Source organism: Hypomesus transpacificus, chromosome 15 (assembly GCF_021917145.1).
Source record: "Hypomesus transpacificus isolate Combined female chromosome 15, fHypTra1, whole genome shotgun sequence".
In the NCBI taxonomy this organism is placed as follows: Eukaryota; Metazoa; Chordata; class Actinopteri; order Osmeriformes; family Osmeridae; genus Hypomesus; species Hypomesus transpacificus.
The window spans coordinates 3,082,081-3,100,563 of record NC_061074.1 but is presented as its reverse complement, the minus strand read 5'-3'; the positions used below and the strand labels follow the sequence as shown (position 1 = coordinate 3,100,563).

At 41.6% G+C, this 18,483-nt stretch overlaps 1 protein-coding gene and 1 long non-coding RNA gene across 3 annotated transcripts; one reads left to right on the top strand and one right to left on the bottom strand.

Annotated features, from left to right (window-relative positions):
- The first annotated feature begins 4,257 nt into the window (after positions 1-4,257).
- LOC124477901 (G2/M phase-specific E3 ubiquitin-protein ligase-like) lies at positions 4,258-6,388 on the top strand. Its single transcript, XM_047035972.1, has 4 exons — positions 4,258-4,434; positions 4,694-4,819; positions 4,963-5,103; positions 6,089-6,388. The coding sequence occupies exons 1-4, from the start codon at positions 4,258-4,260 to the stop codon at positions 6,164-6,166; spliced, it is 522 nt and encodes a 173-aa protein (XP_046891928.1). The 3' UTR covers positions 6,167-6,388.
- Positions 6,389-12,827: 6,439 nt separating this feature from the next.
- Positions 12,828-15,233, bottom strand: LOC124478062. 2 transcript variants are annotated; one of them, XR_006957203.1, is made up of 4 exons: positions 14,729-15,233; positions 13,876-14,093; positions 13,445-13,604; positions 12,828-13,101 (listed from the first exon to the last, which is right to left on the bottom strand). It is a non-coding gene; the product is annotated as an uncharacterized LOC124478062 (long non-coding RNA). The 2 variants fall into 2 exon arrangements; XR_006957202.1 differs by having other exon boundaries at positions 13,555-13,604; positions 14,729-15,223.
- Between the last annotated feature and the right edge of the window lie 3,250 nt (positions 15,234-18,483).

The following is an 18,483-nucleotide window of genomic DNA, read 5'->3' as shown; positions in this document are numbered from 1 at the left end:
ACTTAATTAAAATGAACATTGTATGCTTAGGCTGTAAGTTCATCTATACACTACCTTGTTGGTTGGGCAGAAGAATTGGCACAGAAATGGAGGGCCTCTCAAATGTCATTTGCTCCAGTAAGAGCTTATTTTCCTCAATTTGGAGGCGAGCCCTTTTGATGTCCAAGACCTCCTCCTGAAAACGTGCATCCCTGGCCGCTGAGTCCTGAAGGGTTTGTTGAATTCCTTTCAAGATGTTGATTTTTTTTATTTCGAGCTCCACCAGATCCTGGCTGCAGGCACAGGTGGTCTCGAACCTGGGTGCGTTTGAGACCACCATCTGCAGCACATGGGAGACCGGGGGACCAGGGGAAAGCGGGAGACCGGGGGACCAGGGGAGAGCGGGGGGGACCGGGGGAGACCGGGGAACCGGGGGAGACTGGGGGACCGGGGTCATGTGCTCTTGAGGTGCTGGCTGTGGGCAAAACACCCCCCCGAATATCCACCCCCCCAGTGATTCCGTCAGTGGAAGTGACACCCATGATTTGTATTGCCCTATCCTCCTCTGGTGTCAGAGGTGTGGCAGAGCTTGGGCCACCCCCAGTTTGGCTTAGAGAAGCCCTCACTGCTGCAGCCTTTCTTTTTGAAAGACTGGCGAAGTCTTGCCATTTCTTTCTGACGTCAGTTCCCCCTCTCCTGACCCTACTGACTGCCGTAATTTTTTGAGCTATTTCCTCCCACAGCTTTGTTTTTTCTTTGTTGGTGTGGGCACCTTTGAATCTAGAAAATATAATACTTTGATTTCTCTCAATTTCTTCAATGAGATTGCTCATTTCTTCGGCCTTGAAGCCAGCCTTTCTTTTCTTGTCAGACGCCATTGGTCTTTCATAGATAGGTTTGGGCGTTACCTGAGCATTTTTATACTCGTCACGCTGATTGCAGGGAACTGACACCGGTGGTGTAACTCATATGCAGCAGTTTGCACGTTCACTTAATTGTCTTTGAAGAGGCGGATCTACCGGGGTGGCAAGGGGTGGCAACTGCCACCCTAAAAATAGCCTTGCCACCCCAGCTGCCACCCCAATTGGCAGCTTTGAAAACAAAGAAAAGTTGTGGCTTATCTGACATTTGCGAGAGCAAATTTCTAATATCCCAGTGCAAGTGAATGCAGCACTACACGACTCAAACCCCCTACCCACTCGTACATTTGAGAGAGCTAATTTCTATAGCCCAAAAAAATCTGCTGATTTAAAAAAAAAAAAAAATCTGCAGTTATTCAGACAAAAAAACTGCGGAATTACGATAGCCTTCCTGTTCTTTTGTCGGAGCGACCGAAGATCGGTCAACAACAGTTTGACGCGGAATAGGCTATGGTCGATTGAATGTTGACAGACTTTGCAGAAAAGTATTGATCCATCCTCATACGTCCCTGTCTATTCCTGTATTATTTGGTTGATAAGTGTTTCCGTGTCAATTATTCAGGGCTGAATCTGAGCATTTTTGACAAACGTTTTAATATTGTAAACGTTACTGTATCAGTTTCAGGGTTGACAGACTTCCTTTGATTGCTATCACAGACCTAGGCTACTACCTACACTGGTGGAAATGGTCTCTATTAAGACAGGTTAAACAAAAGAATACAGACACACACACAAGCTTATTTAAATTTTGCCTCAGACCAATGCATTCTATTTGAAATTCCGTGGGTTTTCGTAAAACGTAATTCACTTGCGAATTTTGGGCCTGCTAATATCCCACTGCAAGTGAATGCAGCACTAAACGACTCCAACCACCCTCCCCACTGCGTCGACTGAGACCGAGGTGAAATCAGTTTTATATTCGAGATTCAACAGACATTCATATTTGTAACTTTGTTTAGGCTCCGTGTCATATTTAGGGACCAGTGTAAAAGAGTAGACAGCCTGAATGCCGAAAAAATCTAGCAGCCATTTGAATACACACCATTTTCAGTGTTTCTTCAAAATTTTTGTCAAAATGGACCATACAAACTTCAAACTTGTTGCACATTCTTCTACTACTAGCCGGCCAAGTTGTCCAAACTTTGGTTTGATGATACAGTTTATTATGGATTAGCCAATAAATCAATGAAAAGACTTTTGAAATTTGTGTTCAGTGTTTCCTCAATATCTTTGATTTGAGGCTTAAATAATGGGCCATAATAATGTAGCATTATGTTTTTCATAGTTCAACTGTTCGATGGTTCTCCTTACGAGCATGGTCGGGAAACGCACGTAGGGAATAACGATGGATCGTTATTTTGATCGTAGAGAACCCTCGTAACAGCTACGATCCATCGTTATCGGGAAACACACCCCTGGTGCAAAATGACCCGAGGTGAACAGGGTCATTCCTGGCTAGTGTCAGAGGAAATGGCATGGTACACGTGAACCAACCTGATCTCGCAAGCTCACATTCTGTTTCACTCAACAGGTCAGTCTGAAAGTATTAGACTGTCTCCAGAACCCATCATCTGTGTAATTGTTTGGATTTGTGTAGTGTGATCCAGTAGACTGCATAATAACTTTTCTCAACGCCCATTGTCAATGCCACTACCAAACAAAACGTGTGCAAGTCCAGCCTGGTCTGTGACGTGAAACAGAATGTGACCTCACGAGAACAGGTGGTACAAATGGATTAACAGGGCTACTTAGTAGCTCCAATAATGAAAATCTTTTTGTTCGTGTTTTTTTTTTTTTTTTACCAGGTGGTAGTGGGCGCCGCAAGCTCACAATTATTCCAACAGACTCTGAAGGCTACTCCACACGTGTGTTAAAAGCAGCTTCAAACAATGGAAAGAACACAATCTATGTGGTTCCAATACAGGAGCACCTATCTACAGAGCCATTGCCTTATGACTCAACACTTCTGTTATTACTCAATTAAACATGCATATTTTTAGTTTGTTTGAAAATCTACAAATCTTTTGTTTTTTAAGGGCAATACACCTGGGGCTAGTCTTGATGAAGATTGCCATGTCATTGATCAGCCAGTTGAACCTACCACAGGGACCAGAGAAGGGATGGGAGTATATTTTGAGGTAATGCCTTCCACATAAGCACTTTGGTTTCTTCTTATTACAATTTATTTAAATATTCCATTGAATGTTGTTTTTTCCAGGTTTGCCCAATTTGTCTTACACCATACCCATTTGATATCCTGTTATCTCATGCAAGCACGTGTGGTGATAGGTAAGATATTTATGACTAATAGATTCAGATAAAAAATAGCATGATTAAAAGTCACGTCGAACTTGACTTTAAATGCTTGTTTTTAATATCTTACAATGTTACTGCTCTAGACTGCATCGGTGCATACACGTGCTGCGTCTTTGTAATAAAGTAGTATTCATAATGGATATAAATATGAGGGTGATTTTGAATGACTTTGTTAGATGAAAATGATATGCAGGACGTAATACGTTAAGATGTGTTTCAGTCATGATTTGTCTTTTCATTCTTGCAAGTAACAAGTTTTCATGTCTGTCGTAAGAATGGGCATCACTCACAGCGAATCAGCCAGCCCTACAAGGAGAGAGGAATTGCCAGGACCCTCAGTTCAACGACTGTCTATAAAACTCTCAGCAGGTGATTTATACCCTTATGATATAATCTGAGTATAATGCAATTTGGAAGTTTCTTTAAAACAACTGATTTTACACTGTATTTTATTGCCAGCACATATGAACGAACAAGATCCTTGGAAAGCATGTCAGCTGTTCCGAGAAGAACTACTGGACAGAAACTCCGAACATCGACGTCTCTCACTCTCGACATGTTTGATGAACCAGAAGAACAGGACAGTTCGCTTATTTTGTTCTATAAAATGAACAATGTTAACTGGGCTGCTCCATTCAAGTGCCATCTGAGAGGTATTACTAAAATGTGTGATATTTATTTTATTAATCATGTAAATTGCATTCTGCTTCTTAATAACTGTGTATTGTATCTCGTAGTTACTTGTTTTTCATCTGAAGTCATAATTTATTTTCAAGGAGATGCAGCTGTTGGCGAAGGGGTGAACCGACATGTTTTGTCAATGGTCATGCAAAAACTGAAAACTGGTTTCAGTATAAATCTAGGTTTGTGAAGAGACCACAAGAGAAAATGCTTTAATTTAACATTATTTTAGAATGTAGTACAAACATTTGGGGATAACACTTATTTTTGCTCTTAAGGCTCTGCTGGTCTCACAACCCTTTTTGAAGGCGAAAAAGAACATTGGGTTCCCTCCGCAGCTGCTGTGCTTCGGGCAAGTAACATGTTTGAGATGGCAGGCCGGATGATTGGCCACTCTGTCCTGCATGGTGGTCCTGGTTTCTCAGGATTCAGTTTTGTTGTGGTTAAACTTTTGACTGGAAGAGACAGGGACACTGCAGCATCAGCTCTGACCCTGCAGGACTGTCCTGATCTAGATCACCGCAAAACAATTGCTCTTGTGAGTAGCAGCATTTCTAAATTCTTAAATGTCCCAATGTCATATGCTTAGCACAATGCGACATGTTTTTCTCACATGAGCTTTTAAATCACGCATCATCAAATCCATACATTTTATAGGTCTGTGCTGGGCAAGGCATGATTTGCATACTTTTTTGTGTTGGTGGCTTTTCATAATGTTACGTTATGTTGTGAATTGCCTGGAGACAACATTGCATGTAATTATTATATTCTTTCCTTTTTTTATGCATGTGTTTTAGCTCACAAAAGCAAAAATGATTGTAGCAGAAACCAACAGTGTGACTGATCTTTGCCTGTCCTGGGATCTCCCGGTTCCTTCACCTACCAATCATGACTGGCTGTTTCAAGAACTGCTCACACAAGCAGTAATTATTTTATTATTTAGATTACTGGATAAGTAAAATGGAAATATGACCATCTAACCCATTCTGATTTGTATTGGAGGTTGACAGTGTAACACATGCCACATTTGTACCTGTGCCTTGTGTTCTGTCATTTATCACTGCAGGTACTTGATTGTGTTGCGCAACCCATTAAACAGATCCGGAAAGGCCTGAAAGACACAGGAATCTGGCCGCTTCTGTCAGATAGACCAGATGTTCACCCCATCATTTTCCCACGGGAGGTAGATGAGGAGCTTGATGCGCAAGTAAGCATTGCTTTGGTTAGTTTAGAAAGGATTTGTGTTTATATGACACAATGCAATCTGTCTGCAATTGAATTGTATGATTGTTCTGCTGCATAGCTCTTGGTTATTTCACTTACATTTAGTCATTTAGCAGATGCTCTTATCCAGGGGACTTACAGTAAGTACAGGGACATTCCCCTGAGGCAAGTAGGGTGAAGTGCCTTGCCCAAGGACACAACGTCATTTTGCACGACCGGGAATCGAACTGGCAACCTTCTGATTACTATCCTGATTCCTTAACTGTTCAGCCACCTGACTGCCATTTAAAATCCACATTTAAAATTTATGCCACAAATAGTGCTACATTATAGTGTAGCATTTTCATGTCATTGTTAGAAAGGTAAACTTTGTTGTTGAAGTCATAAGCAAGTTAAAACAGATCCGGAGCATTAAAGGTAGAATATAATAGTCAAACATCAGTATTACACGGCTGTTCTTAATGCTGTAGAATGCCCCATTCACTTGAATGGGGCTTCCCAACGTTCTGCGGTCAATTATTTTTTGATAACAGACCGTTGCTATGAATAACTGACCGCTGTCAAGGGAAGTGGATTTTTTGCCTCAGATTCACGTCTTTCGTAACACTAGTTTTCGTAAACAACTATTGTAATGGTTCAATGGCGTCTTGAAGTTGCACTATTTCTTCATCTGAGAGTGGGTTGTCCAGCGCAGGGACATTGACACCAGGGTGTGGCTCACTGATGTAGACGCTCTCCTCCCATTCGATTTCTGGTACAAATATAGCCTGACAAAGATAGATATTAGATATAAGCACAACAAATGTTAAGTAAACCAACTGAAACCATTACCACTACCATGTACAAAACTGATCAATGAATGGTTATGGTTTAAAGTTCTGGTTTTTAGGGTGTCTGTTTTTAATTTATAATTGACTAACAAGACATAATGGTAATTAGATGTTTTAACAAATCACCCTTTACTTCAGGAAGAGGATCTGCATCGGGATTCAAGGCCTGGCCCACCTGCCACAACTGATTTGGTGTCAGGTTTTGCTCTGTCCTAATGGGATGGTTATCCCAGGCCTCATGGAAGATATTCAGGCTGGCCTGGATACGTGGCAGGAAAACGTAGTGGCAGCAGAACATGTGCAGGACGTTGCTGATATCGAGCAAGTATTGATCTTCTAGAGTGTGCAGGGCGTTAATATACACCTGTAACACTCATGAACACATCACGCTAGAGGCGCTCAACTCTGTATTGGAAAAAAGCATTTACATAACAATTACTTCATATCCATGTGTCTTGCAATTGATCATTTAGGTCAGTTAACAGAAATCTTTTTTATCTAAATAATTCTTCATGTCAATGCTGTGACAATAATAAAATTAGGTTTAACTCACCGTTGGTTATGCATGCTTTTTCCAGCAGTGAAGCTTTTGGTTTCAGTTCCACGAACTCATCAGTTCAGCAACTCCCACGTTTTCTCCTCCATGATCTCCTCTCACTAATATAACGTGTAAATTGCCTCAAACAGTTTTGAAAGTTATGTAGTGCAAATATTACAAACACAAGAATAGCTCCATATTTGCGATGATGTTAAGAAGATATGTTACGTTTAAACTAATATCTGAACGTCTAAATTCTATGATGACCTCAGCAATAATACTAAAGATGACAATTGAAATGTGAATACCTCAGAGGGTAACCAATGCTCATTGACACAACTCGTTGTGAAATGTAGCATGAAATGTAGCATGAAATACTTAAATAGTGAAATAATTATATATAAAAACATTAAATGAATTGGTATTTAATTAATTCATGATACATTTAAGAACACATTTATGTATTTAATGTCTATTTTAATTAATTAATGACACATTTAAGTAATTATTTAATGGTGTATTTATTTATTTAATGGTGTATTTATTTAATTCATTGTGGCACTTTTGATCCTCCATAATTGACAGCTTCAGTGAAAAAGGCCAAGTGTGTGTCAGAGCGGTTATTGTCTGCTACCTTTAGATACATAACCTCACATACATTCACAAATAGTACAGTAGGTTAGTACTTTGATTGGTCAGTTTTCTATCCAACATGAGGAACAGAGATTTCTGTACTACACTGCCCCGAGCAAAACAACATATGCCCAAATGGAAGTTGCATCCGTCTGAAAAGTGTTGATCATTCCATGTATTTTGAATAAGATATAGTATAAGATGGTATTCAACAGTAAGCATTCTTACCTTCCTTGAGTAGCCATCTATTCCCCCAAAGATGACAAAGTTGTACCTTTATTAAAATAAATTGTATTAAGGCCGAAATATGCTTCTGCGTCTCCGTTTACGGATGGGCGGGCGCACGGATATGGACGGATAGACTGCGTTTATGGTTATCCGCAGGCTGTGGGTGCTGAAAACAATTCACCGCCAGAAGAGTAGGTGGCACAACGGTTTTTTGTTTAGACGTCGTTGAGTGTTTATTTACCTAGGTTACCGAAAAGTCTGAGCAAATTTACAAATTAGCCATTCCATCAATAAAATACGCACATTTTCAGCAACTACACTGCCCATTTCTCATCACATTTTAATTCAGATCCTGATATACATGTACCGTTTAGCTGAAATATGAATTGTAAAAACTTTACTAGCAATGGCGGTCAAAGGATTCTGTTCGAACTGCTATCACGGCAACCCTGCCCCTACCCCTGACGCAAGCGGTACTTAATACTGACCAATCACAGCCAAGGGGGTCTCCGTAGCTCTCCATAGCTCTCCGTAGCTACGACGGAGAGTTACAAAATTAAGGAGGTGCACGTCAATCTACGCGATTCATGGACGCATGCAACCTATCCCATTGTATTTTGTGTCCCTGTGCAAGGAGAGCACCTCAGACAACACGATATCCAGCATCTGGCATTGTGTTTTTAATTTCTGTGATCAAATAATCCAATTCATTGTCACTGCATCTACTGTATAAGGCCCTTAAAGATAGATTGTGTTCTTTCATCCGCCTGTGTACTGTTGTTCTAGACACACCCAGAAGCCTGGCAATGATATTAAAAGGCAGAGCCATTTCAACTAGATGTGTGAGTGCATCTTCTGAATTTGTAAATCTTGGACGGCCACGTCCAGAACTTCTTTCAAATTCCAGAGTCACAAATGTCTGCCGACTTTCCATTTGTTGCTGGATAGCAATAATAAGATCTGAGAGTGCTGAGAGTATGTCCTCGTGTACAACTACTACTTCAGCTAGAGCGCTCAACAAAACATGTTCCTGATGGCAAGCAAACTGTAGACCATCTAGGTCCAGAGGTTGCCTTTCCAAGATCCGCACAACTCGATCATGTAATCTTGTCAAAATAAAATACTTCAGTGAATCCTAGGGACAGATAGACAGACAGACAAACAAATAAACATGAGTGCACAGACACACAAGGTGCTTCAGAATTCTGCAGAATATTATCCTAAATTCAACTGAATGGACCATCCCAACATTCAGATGTCTGCTATACTGTACAAATTTCTAGCTACCAATGCTTAACTACCAAGCTGCTGCCACACAATTTTATTATTTTGACCTGCCACACACCATGTTACCTGGCTTGACCGCAAACTAATGCAGCAATCGTACAGTACTGTATCCATGATGTTAGCTAGCAAGCCCAGGTTAAGTTAGACATTGACTAGCTAGCTTGCTAAACGTTAGCCTAAGAAACACTTAAAATGACTAAACATGGATCCTGCCATTCTCAAGAATATTCAATCACGTATGATAATCGGTTTAATAAGATTAACAAGCTATATTTCACTTACATTTGGTGGGCGGCTACCACCAGACGCCATTGTTCGTGATGTCAAGTCCGTTACTATGGAGGGTAAGGTTGTTGTAGTCCATATGTGATTGGCTAAAATTGGAGACATCTGATAGGCTGCAGAGGATATCTTTTAGAAAAAATGCATTTGTGAATCTAAGCGCGTCAGGAAAGTTCCAAATATCCACACCAACGAATGCAGGGATTCACACCAACAAATGCAGGGATTTGTAACTTGTGTTTGTCAGGTTGCAAACGAATGTAATAGGGTCATTTATTTGTGAATCGCGATACATTTGTGAATCACGAAATACATTTGTGAATCGTGTTACGTTTGTTTGAATTGTGTTACGTTTGTTTGTTTGAATCGTGTTATGTTTGTATGAATCGTGTGACGGTTGTTTGGATCGTGTTAAGTTTGTTTGAATCGTGTTGCGTTTGTTTGTTTGAATTATGAAACTAATCTAACTCCATAGTGGAAGGCCTAGTGGCCAAGTAATAAACGCCCCCGTGTGTTAACCACGCTCAATTAATGCCGACTTGTATGGAAGGCCTAGTGGGCAAGTATTAAGACGCCCCCTTGTGTTACCATGCGTAATTAACTCCGACTTGGCATGCAAAGTCGGTGTCTTTGCGCCTTGTTTGACACGGCCCCGTCTCAACCACGCGTAAAAAACGCTGAGTTACATACAAAGTCGGCGTCTTTTTCGTCTCGAATTGAAGCTTGTCACGTGACACGTTCAAAGCACGCGTTTTTTTAGAGCGAAAAAGACGCAGACTTTATATGGAACTCAGCGTTTTTTACGCGTGGTTGAGACGGGGCCATGTCAAACAAGGTTAATTACGCGTGGCAACACACAGGGGCGTATTAATACTTGCCCACTAGGCCTTCCATAGGTAAACGCACTGTAAACATTAGCGCATGGTGCCGCCTCTCTCCTCCTCATTTACAATTAAAGCTACAGACACAGAAACAGCGCTATCTGAGGAAAGCTCTTTGTGGGACTACTCGTAGTGGCTATATTTCTGCACCAAGGCTGAATTTCAGGAAAGAGACTTCAGATACACTATTAGGGGACCACTAACGGTGCGTTCACACTGCAGCGGGGCGGGCAGAGCGGGGCGCCGGCTTCCAATTCATTTTAAATGTAACCAGGCGTTGACGCCCGCGTAGGGAATTGTGGGAAGGCGAGCGGGGCGTCGACGCTCGCGTAGGGTATTGTGGGAAGGCGAGCGGGGCGGCGAAAGTTGGATTTTTCTGAACTTTATGTAAATGACGAGTGTGAAAACGCCAGCGATGGCCAATCGGGTTGGTTTCTTGTTTCTTGTAACGTCGCAACTGTTGGTCATGGTTAACATTTCTAGGTTTGACAATTTCAAGATGGAAGAACAACTCATCGTATGTGTGTCTTCATACCCAGTATTGTATGATACGTCTATGTTCGATTACAGAGACATAAACAAAATAAATGATGCCTGGAGCAGGGTTGCTGAGGTTGTCGGCGTCCCTGGTGTGTTGCATTTTGTACTTTAATTCAGTTTCTTCACATTACGTAACTTTCTTCTGTGCTAACTGCATAGTCTAGCTAGCTCACCCGGCACACGATTGACATTCAACGCTGAAATGCTGGCTGCAGCAGCCACTCGCTATCCATACAGTGAATGTGTAGTGGCAAGTCATAATCTAGCGATTGATTTGCAGAGATTTCGAGTAATATAATAAAAGGTTACACATGTCAACGTTTATGTCTGATGCATCTTTTTTTCCAGCCGGAACAAGACCCGTTCCATAGAGTGCGGGTGGCATTTAATCTTTCACTCGGCCTAAAAAAAGTGTGGAAAAAGATAACCTATTGTGTGCTGTAGATAAGATCATGTCAGATCTAGAATGCGTGTCGGATTTTTGCTTAATGTGTGTAAAAGTTGTATTTTGTCTGCACATTTGCCATGACATTATACAAACTACAACAGTGATTTAAGAGAACTACAGCTCTGAATGAATCTGTCTGACACGCCCCCGAGCGTGGTGCACTGTGGGAAGGCCGGCGGTGCTGAGCGGTAAAAAAGTCTGCAGTGTGAACGCACCGTAAGCATGACCCAGGGCTGCCAACTTTTCCAAAAACCTTGGCATGAGATTTGGTAGCCCCCCCCGGGCGAGCTTTTGCGAGCTTCACTCCCCCCAAAGGCGAGTTTACACGGCTGCATACATTTACATTTATGCATTTAGCAGACGCTTTTATCCAAAGCGACTTCCAAGACAGAGCTTTACAAAAGAGCATAGGTCACTGATCATAACAACGAGGGAGTCCCAAACATTGCAAGCAGCCAAAACATGAAGCATACATTGTGAAAAAACTAAACAAGTGCCAAAAGGGAAGACCCATAAGAGCATGCAGTTATATAAGTTTACAAATTAAAACAACATGAACCACAAAAAGTGCAGGACTGTACCTGTGGAAGAACAATTAATAGTAAATATTTCACAGAGAGTACAAGACTTAACTTTGTTACAACTAACCTACAAGAGCAAAAAGTCACTCAATAAGAGCCATTGTGATCCTGGAGGAAACTAACAACAGGTCTAGCCAAGCATTCCTAAGTGCCGTTGTACTCCCGGAACAAGTGCGTCTTGAGCTTTTTCTTGAAGGTGGGGAGACAGTCGGTGTCCCTGATGGAGGTGGGGAGCTGGCATAGCCGCGGGAACATTTTATCAGGGGGGTGCTGGCGGGGGCTTAATGTTGCGGGGCGGCAGGGCGAAACTGGGAGTAAAAATTGGCCCTGGACTTTGATCCAGACCGGCCCACCAGAACTGGCCCTCATATACGCCACCACAGCTGCCCTGCTAATGCAAGCATAGTCTGTGTTCAATGGGATGCGAGTTAAGGAGTTCAATCCTTAAAGCGAGCGAGCGAAAAATTTGGGGCCTTCATTTGAGCACAAAATAGTTGAGCTTCATGTAAAATAAACAGCCGTTTTTCAATTGGTAAAATCTTGTCTAGTGAAGGTGATTTCTTTGTCTCTTAATTTTTCAGCCCCACCCTACGTTTCTTACCCTGGTTTTCCAGTTATTCCTTTCCCGGTGCTCCCGAATGCCAGTCCGCTACTGCGGAGCTGTGCCACGGTGGTGGATTTTAAAGTCATATCATTTTAAATTCTCGTGCTGTCAGGGGGTGCTGCAGCACCCCCTGACAGCACGACAACGTTAGTTTGGCTGACAGCCCCTGACAACGTTAGTTTGGCTACTTGTTTGGCGTTGCCTTTTCAGCGTGAGATATACAAGGTGTGGCGTGAGAGTGTGAGAAATGGGTGAAATGCGCGTGTCACACGGCGAAACTGTGAGAGTTGGCAGCTCTGGTGACCGCTAACGCTATACCAACAAAATGCTAACGCAGCGGGACTAGCTAGCTAGGACATAAACTGCAGATCACTAAGGTTTACATCAGTTACACTTAATCCTATTGTATAAGTCAACCCCCCCCACAACTAAATGAATCTTGCCACACCCTTGCACCTTGCATTGTTGTATATAAACTAATTATTATTATATTCGCAGACTACCCAGATAGCTAAAATCATCTGGCCCGGAGCCTCCATAAAGTCTGGGCCCGATCTGTAAAACAGACTGGGGCCGGTGTCTAACGGCACAATGGGCCAATACCGGCCCGGATCCGTTTTACGGATGTGGTTAACATCCGGACCGACACTGGGCCAGTTCCAAAACGGCAACGATTATTAAGGTTATATTCCCCATATATGTTAGTTAATGCTCAATATAGTTCTCAGTAAAAAAAAAAAAAAATAGCATTTTCAAATCAAAAACTTTTATTAATTTTCAAGCCATTAGTTTAAATATATGTACATTCTCAAATTTTTACATAACAAAAAACACAAATTTATAAAAATACAAATAATAACAAATACAAATCTTTAATTAAATCAAATCAAATGCATAAGAGGAAGAAAACCATGTCCTAGTTTAATGATTCACTTTAACAATACTAAATGCACACATAAAACAGGAATGAACAATGAGTTAGACAGAAGACACAAACTTTAAGAGGTCTCCTTGGCCATCGCCCTGTCTTTGCGGCCGCCTCCCCTGTCAGATGCCAGGTTGAACCATCTTATGGCGCAAGAGTCAATCTCACTGTCCGGTGCACTCTGATGATTCTTCCTTAGAGCTTCTGTTGAGGGAGTTTGTCCATCACTTAATAAACTGTCACTAAAAGATATTCTGAATGTTCCACTTATTCCAGCTAATTCTCCATTGCAGTGGTTCTCAAACCTGTCCTCAGGGACCACCTGTCCTGCATGTTTTAGATGTTTCCCTGCTCTAACACACCTGATTCAAATGAATAGGTCGTTATCTAGCTCTGTAGAAGCCTGTTTACGAACATGCATTTGAATCAGGTGTGTTGGAGCAGGGAAACATCTAAAACATGCAGGAAAGGTGGTCACCGAGGACAGGTTTGAGAACCACTGCTCCATTGTTTTGACAGCTACTTCACTGTATTTTACAATACTTACTGATTAACAGAGTTCTCGTGAGAATTTCTTTGAATCATTTTTTGCCATTTACTCCTTTCCAATTAGTACTTTTGGTCACTGTGTCAGAGAAAATCTTTGATAGAACATACCAGGATATTCTCTTGGTGTTCTGTCCTCCTACAGCACCAAGCGCAGAAATCTGACAAGATAAAAAAAGGTTTCTTCTTGATCAAAAGACAAAATATTTGCTACAATTATGCACAGTTTTGTTGGCTCATGAAATCAGGTCTAAAAATGTTGTTTTGTGAACTGAAGTTTGCAATTCTGCATCAAATGCTGGGTTTATCTGAACAGAACCCTGCACTCAACACCAGCTAAACAATATTAACACCCAGTAGACTAAACAGCAGTGATGGATGTCGCTTTAAAGGTGATGATGTAAAAAGACAATGAAGTTGTTGGCTTTATACCATGTTTTGCTTAGCATGAGAATTCCTTGAGTCTTTCAGCCACTCCTCCAACTCCTTCACTTCAGACATGGTGGCCAGTGGGAAACTCATATTATCCGGCATCTCAGCCACTGGAGTTTCTGTACCCACTCTTGCAGCAAGACTGTTGACAGCAGCAGCAAGTTGCATTTGCTGCAGCTTGATGTGTTCCAGCAGGGTCAGGATGTGCAGCTGAGCCGCTACAGAAACAATGAAAAGTGTTACTTTTAGCTGTTACATGCTATTCCTCTCTTCATCATCTATCCATTGTTGAACGATCGCCTGGGGACTCGAGGTGCGCACTGACCAGGGTGCTGATCCCCCGGGACAAATAGTCACTATACTATTTTAATTGCACCTCTCCACAGTTCACGCTCGGGGTCTCACGAGTTTGCATAGGCCGCGTGCGCGGAGATCACATGCCTAGTCGGGTTACGAGTTAGTCGGAGACTCCCTCGGGAATCACCGCACCCAACACAGCGACCACGATGTCGCAGACGTTCACCGGGCCTTCGGTCACAACCTCAAGAGATCTTTCGTAGCAGCAAATGTTTATAGGCCCTTTTTTGGGCAACACATCATAGTTTATCGATCACTTATTACTTGGCTATGCTTCCCTCCCGGTTAACGTCCTTCCCACGGGGTAACCTAGTACATAAAACAAAACGCTTTCCTCCCCGTTAGTTTTATCCCACGTGAGACGCAACACCGCACCTTTCGAGAGAGTACATGTGTCTGAACAGACGAACACTTCAGGACCCTGTGTTTGCGTAAACACCAGCTGGACAGTATTCGTGTCTAAATGACTGGTTGCGAATTCCCCGGGGAAACTCACCTGATGTCTAGGCGTGAGGCGCTGAGTGGATGCCTTGGTCTCGAGCGAGGGGCGCACAAATGGGCGGTGGGGCAACGACTGTCTTTGTCAAATTTTTTATTGGCAGAAAACTATAGGAACAAAAATCAAAGGGTAAAAAATCTAATAAAAAAGGAAGCTAACCTCTTTGAACAAGGGCGTACAGGAGAAAATAAGAAACGCGGACCCTAGAGGCCACTAGTAAAACAGAAATTAAAAGGTGGTCAGTTTAAAAACAGGCCAAAACAAGCTCAGGTAAAAACTCGACTTGACTTCCGACAGGCAGAGAGAGAGTGTTCAGAGTGCTGAGAGAACTGTGACAACTGTAACTGACTCACAACTTTTAATTCTTATATCTTTCAATACGGATGGCCCTGTCTAGACTTTGGGCCATATATGACGTAGGTATCTGTTTGTTACACACGTCTCCTGCATTTTTCAAAAAGGTCAAATGTGGTTTTACCAATGCAAGCATTTACTAACCACATCCTCTGCATCTGTCATACTGAAACATTTGTCTTAAACTTCTACACATTAGCAGTTCTACATATGTATTTTAAGATGCACATCTATTAAGTATTTAATGTTCAAAGAAGGTAAAAAGTTCCAAAAATATTTTGCAAGCTATTTCTTAAAAGACATTTGCCAATGCACATTCTGAAAATATATGCAAGCACTTTCTTAAAACATTTGCCAATGCACATTCTGAAAATATATGCGTATGCTAGAGATCAAAACTTCTCTTGAAAATACAAAACTTGTATAAAACTTGATATAAGTATGCATGCAAAAACCTTTATATATGTATGCAAGCATCTAAAACTTCTTTAATGCACAACTTGGATATACGTATGCACAAAGTCAAACACATTTGCCAAATGCACATTTTTCATTGATAAGCATTATTTTTTTGTTTTATCTTAAAAGTATTTCTCCAAAGTCCATCAAAACGAAGGCTCCTTCAGGTGCGTTCGACACCATCTATCATATGAAGTATGATATATATTAGGGGTGTCAAACCCTGGTCCTCGAAGGCCGCTGTCCTGCATGTTTTAGATGTTTCCCTGATCCAGCTCACCTGATTCGAATGAATGGTCCTTATAACAACCCATTTAATTAGGGTGACCAGACATCCTCTTTTACCCGGACATGTCCTCTTTTCGAGACCTAAAAAATGCGTCCGGAAGGGATTCCAAAAACGTCCGGGATTTTGTCTTGTCGGATATTTGTGTTTCTCTGGGTCTTTCACAAACTATTATTAGGCCCTTACAAGTTTTGGAATCTTATCTTGGAATCTTTTGGAAGTTTATCTCTTACGTTCCACCTTATTGCGTGAACTCTGACTGTAGAGAAAACTGTCATTGGTCGACTGCCTTCTCAGTGTTGCCTGATGCACGATAATTATCCTCCAAATACGATTATTTTGATCCTTTGGTTTGATACCTCGCCATTTCCAATCTGGCAACACTTTGAGCACCTTGCCGCTTTTGTTATCATTATTGCTTCAATATATGAGGACTGAAAAGTGTCTTTATTTTTCTAATTTTAATTATTTAATTATTAAAATGTGTTATTTGTTATCATTATTGCTTTAATATATGAACAAGACACATTAAAGACATTAAACAACCACTGAAAGCCACATAAGCACTGGACTAAATGCTAAACAAAAAGATTTGTTTTACATTTGCACTTTGCAATTTTGTTAAGGTTCAATAAATCAATGATCATATAGCATATTGCATTTGGCTAAATGACCCCCCCCCCCCCCTTTGCGTGACGAAGTGTCCTCTTTTTCACAAACTCAAATCTGGTCACCCTAATTTAATTGAACCTAATAATATAAATAACATGTGCAACAAGTCATATTTAATTAAAATGATGGAACACAGTGTATTTGTTACGTTTGTGTCGTAGCTCGCAAACTATGGCAAATCTGGCTAATGTTCCGTTAGTAGGACCGAGCTACAGTAGACAAAGCTAGAGCTAACTTGTACAGTACATTAGTAGCTCGAGCTAGTACTATATCTACTGGTTTATTTTATAGCAGTTCTCCCAGTCGTGGTTTTACAATAGCTTTTAAAATTGTAGAATGGACCGACCAATCGGTTACTATGTATATATACATATAACAAGTTAGTAGCTACAGGTCTATCCATAAAGAGGCATGCCCGGCCAGTAGAAATAGCGTTAGCTTAGCTCTAACAATTTAACACAGCACACCACTGGATCGTATTCGATGTAGCGTCGCTGTTACCCCCTTTCCACCAAAGTGAACCGGGAGCTAGTTCGGAGCTGGTGCTAGAGCCAGTTCGGAGCTGGTTCCAGAATGGAGCTTACTAAGAACCGGTTTGCTTTTCCACGGGCGAGAGCCACCACAGAGCCACGTCATTACGTCACTGTATACGTCTCATATTTCCCAGCAACGCTACCGCGGTAGCGCCAAACACAACATCAACAATGGCGGACGTTTCGTTGCTGTTGTTGCTCATGGTTTTGCGAACCTACATCGGCATCCAAACACGGCGCATCCGACGTGTTTGTTCAACTCGCCATTTGTATAGACCAATTATCACCCTACGTCACACAACTGTCAAGCAGTCTCAACTGCGCATGTCGGTTGTAAAAGACGAACTTCTCCCCGGTCTATTACACTTGGAGTGTCGATCAGGTCATCATATATCTCTGGCCACTGGATTGCAGGGCTTGATATTAACTTTTTATAGCTCTTGGCCTTTGGACAAATATATTTACGTTTCACTTGTCTATGCACAAAATTCACTTGACCCCGATACCCTTAAATAGCCTGACCAAGTGATCGGCCAAAACTAGCCTGGCTAACGGAGGTCGCTTTCTCAGGCAAATGACGAATTAAACAGGCTTGGTTAAAGAAATCCGAGATGCTGGCTATCTTCATCAGGCTCGTATCTACATTAGGCAGTCCTCCCTGACGTTTCTGGTGTAAATTGAGTGAATCACAACATTGTGCACACTGCCAGTGAGCGAGTCTGACTGAGGCTAACGTCAAAACAGTGTAATGGGGACGCAGTCTTACTCATGGCCAGTTTGAACAAATCAGAAAAACTATCGGACCAACTAGCTAAAAGCAGAATTCCCATATCTCTTGAAAGCTGTCCATCTCGACTTTTAAAATGTAAAATTGACTGTTAAACTGTAAAATTATTAACTATTAAATTATGAACTTAGTGACATGACGAAGACATGGTTGCCACTCGACTATGCGGTCTGTACCGGGCAACATTCTCACTCAAATTTCAAGACTTTCGTGACCCAAATCAAAATTCTGATGCGACAAATCAATGGGTAATCGCTTTCTCTTTTAAAGGCTGTCCTCCTCGACCTTTTTGGTATTTTTAAATTTAACTATTTGTATTATCCGTGTGGTCCTTTTGCCATTAAAAATTCTATCCTTTCCCGGTTTTCTGCAGCCACATTGCGCGCGCATCCCGAATGTTTACATAACAATCGAGAATAATAAAAGTCGGAGCAAATTTACAAATTAGCAGTTTCATCAATAAAATAAGCACATTTTCAGCAATTACACTGCCCACTTCTCGATACATTTTCATTCAGATTCTGATTTACAAGTACCGCTTAGCTGAAATATGAATTGTAAAAACTTTGCAATGGCGGCCAAAGCGTTTTGTTGGTCACGGTAACCCCGCCCCAAGCGGTTCTTTGTTGGTTCGTAAACTAGACCAGCTCCGAAGTGGTGC

Bases quoted from the DNA above. Each gene is read 5' to 3' on its own strand.
- LOC124477901 (XM_047035972.1), top strand. From the start codon at position 4,258: ATGTTTGAGATGGCAGGCCGGATGATTGGCCACTCTGTCCTGCATGGT. The intron at 4,820-4,962 runs GTAATTATTTTA...TTATCACTGCAG, and splicing joins AAGAACTGCTCACACAAGCA to GTACTTGATTGTGTTGCGCA. The intron at 5,104-6,088 runs GTAAGCATTGCT...CCTTTACTTCAG, and splicing joins ATGAGGAGCTTGATGCGCAA to GAAGAGGATCTGCATCGGGA.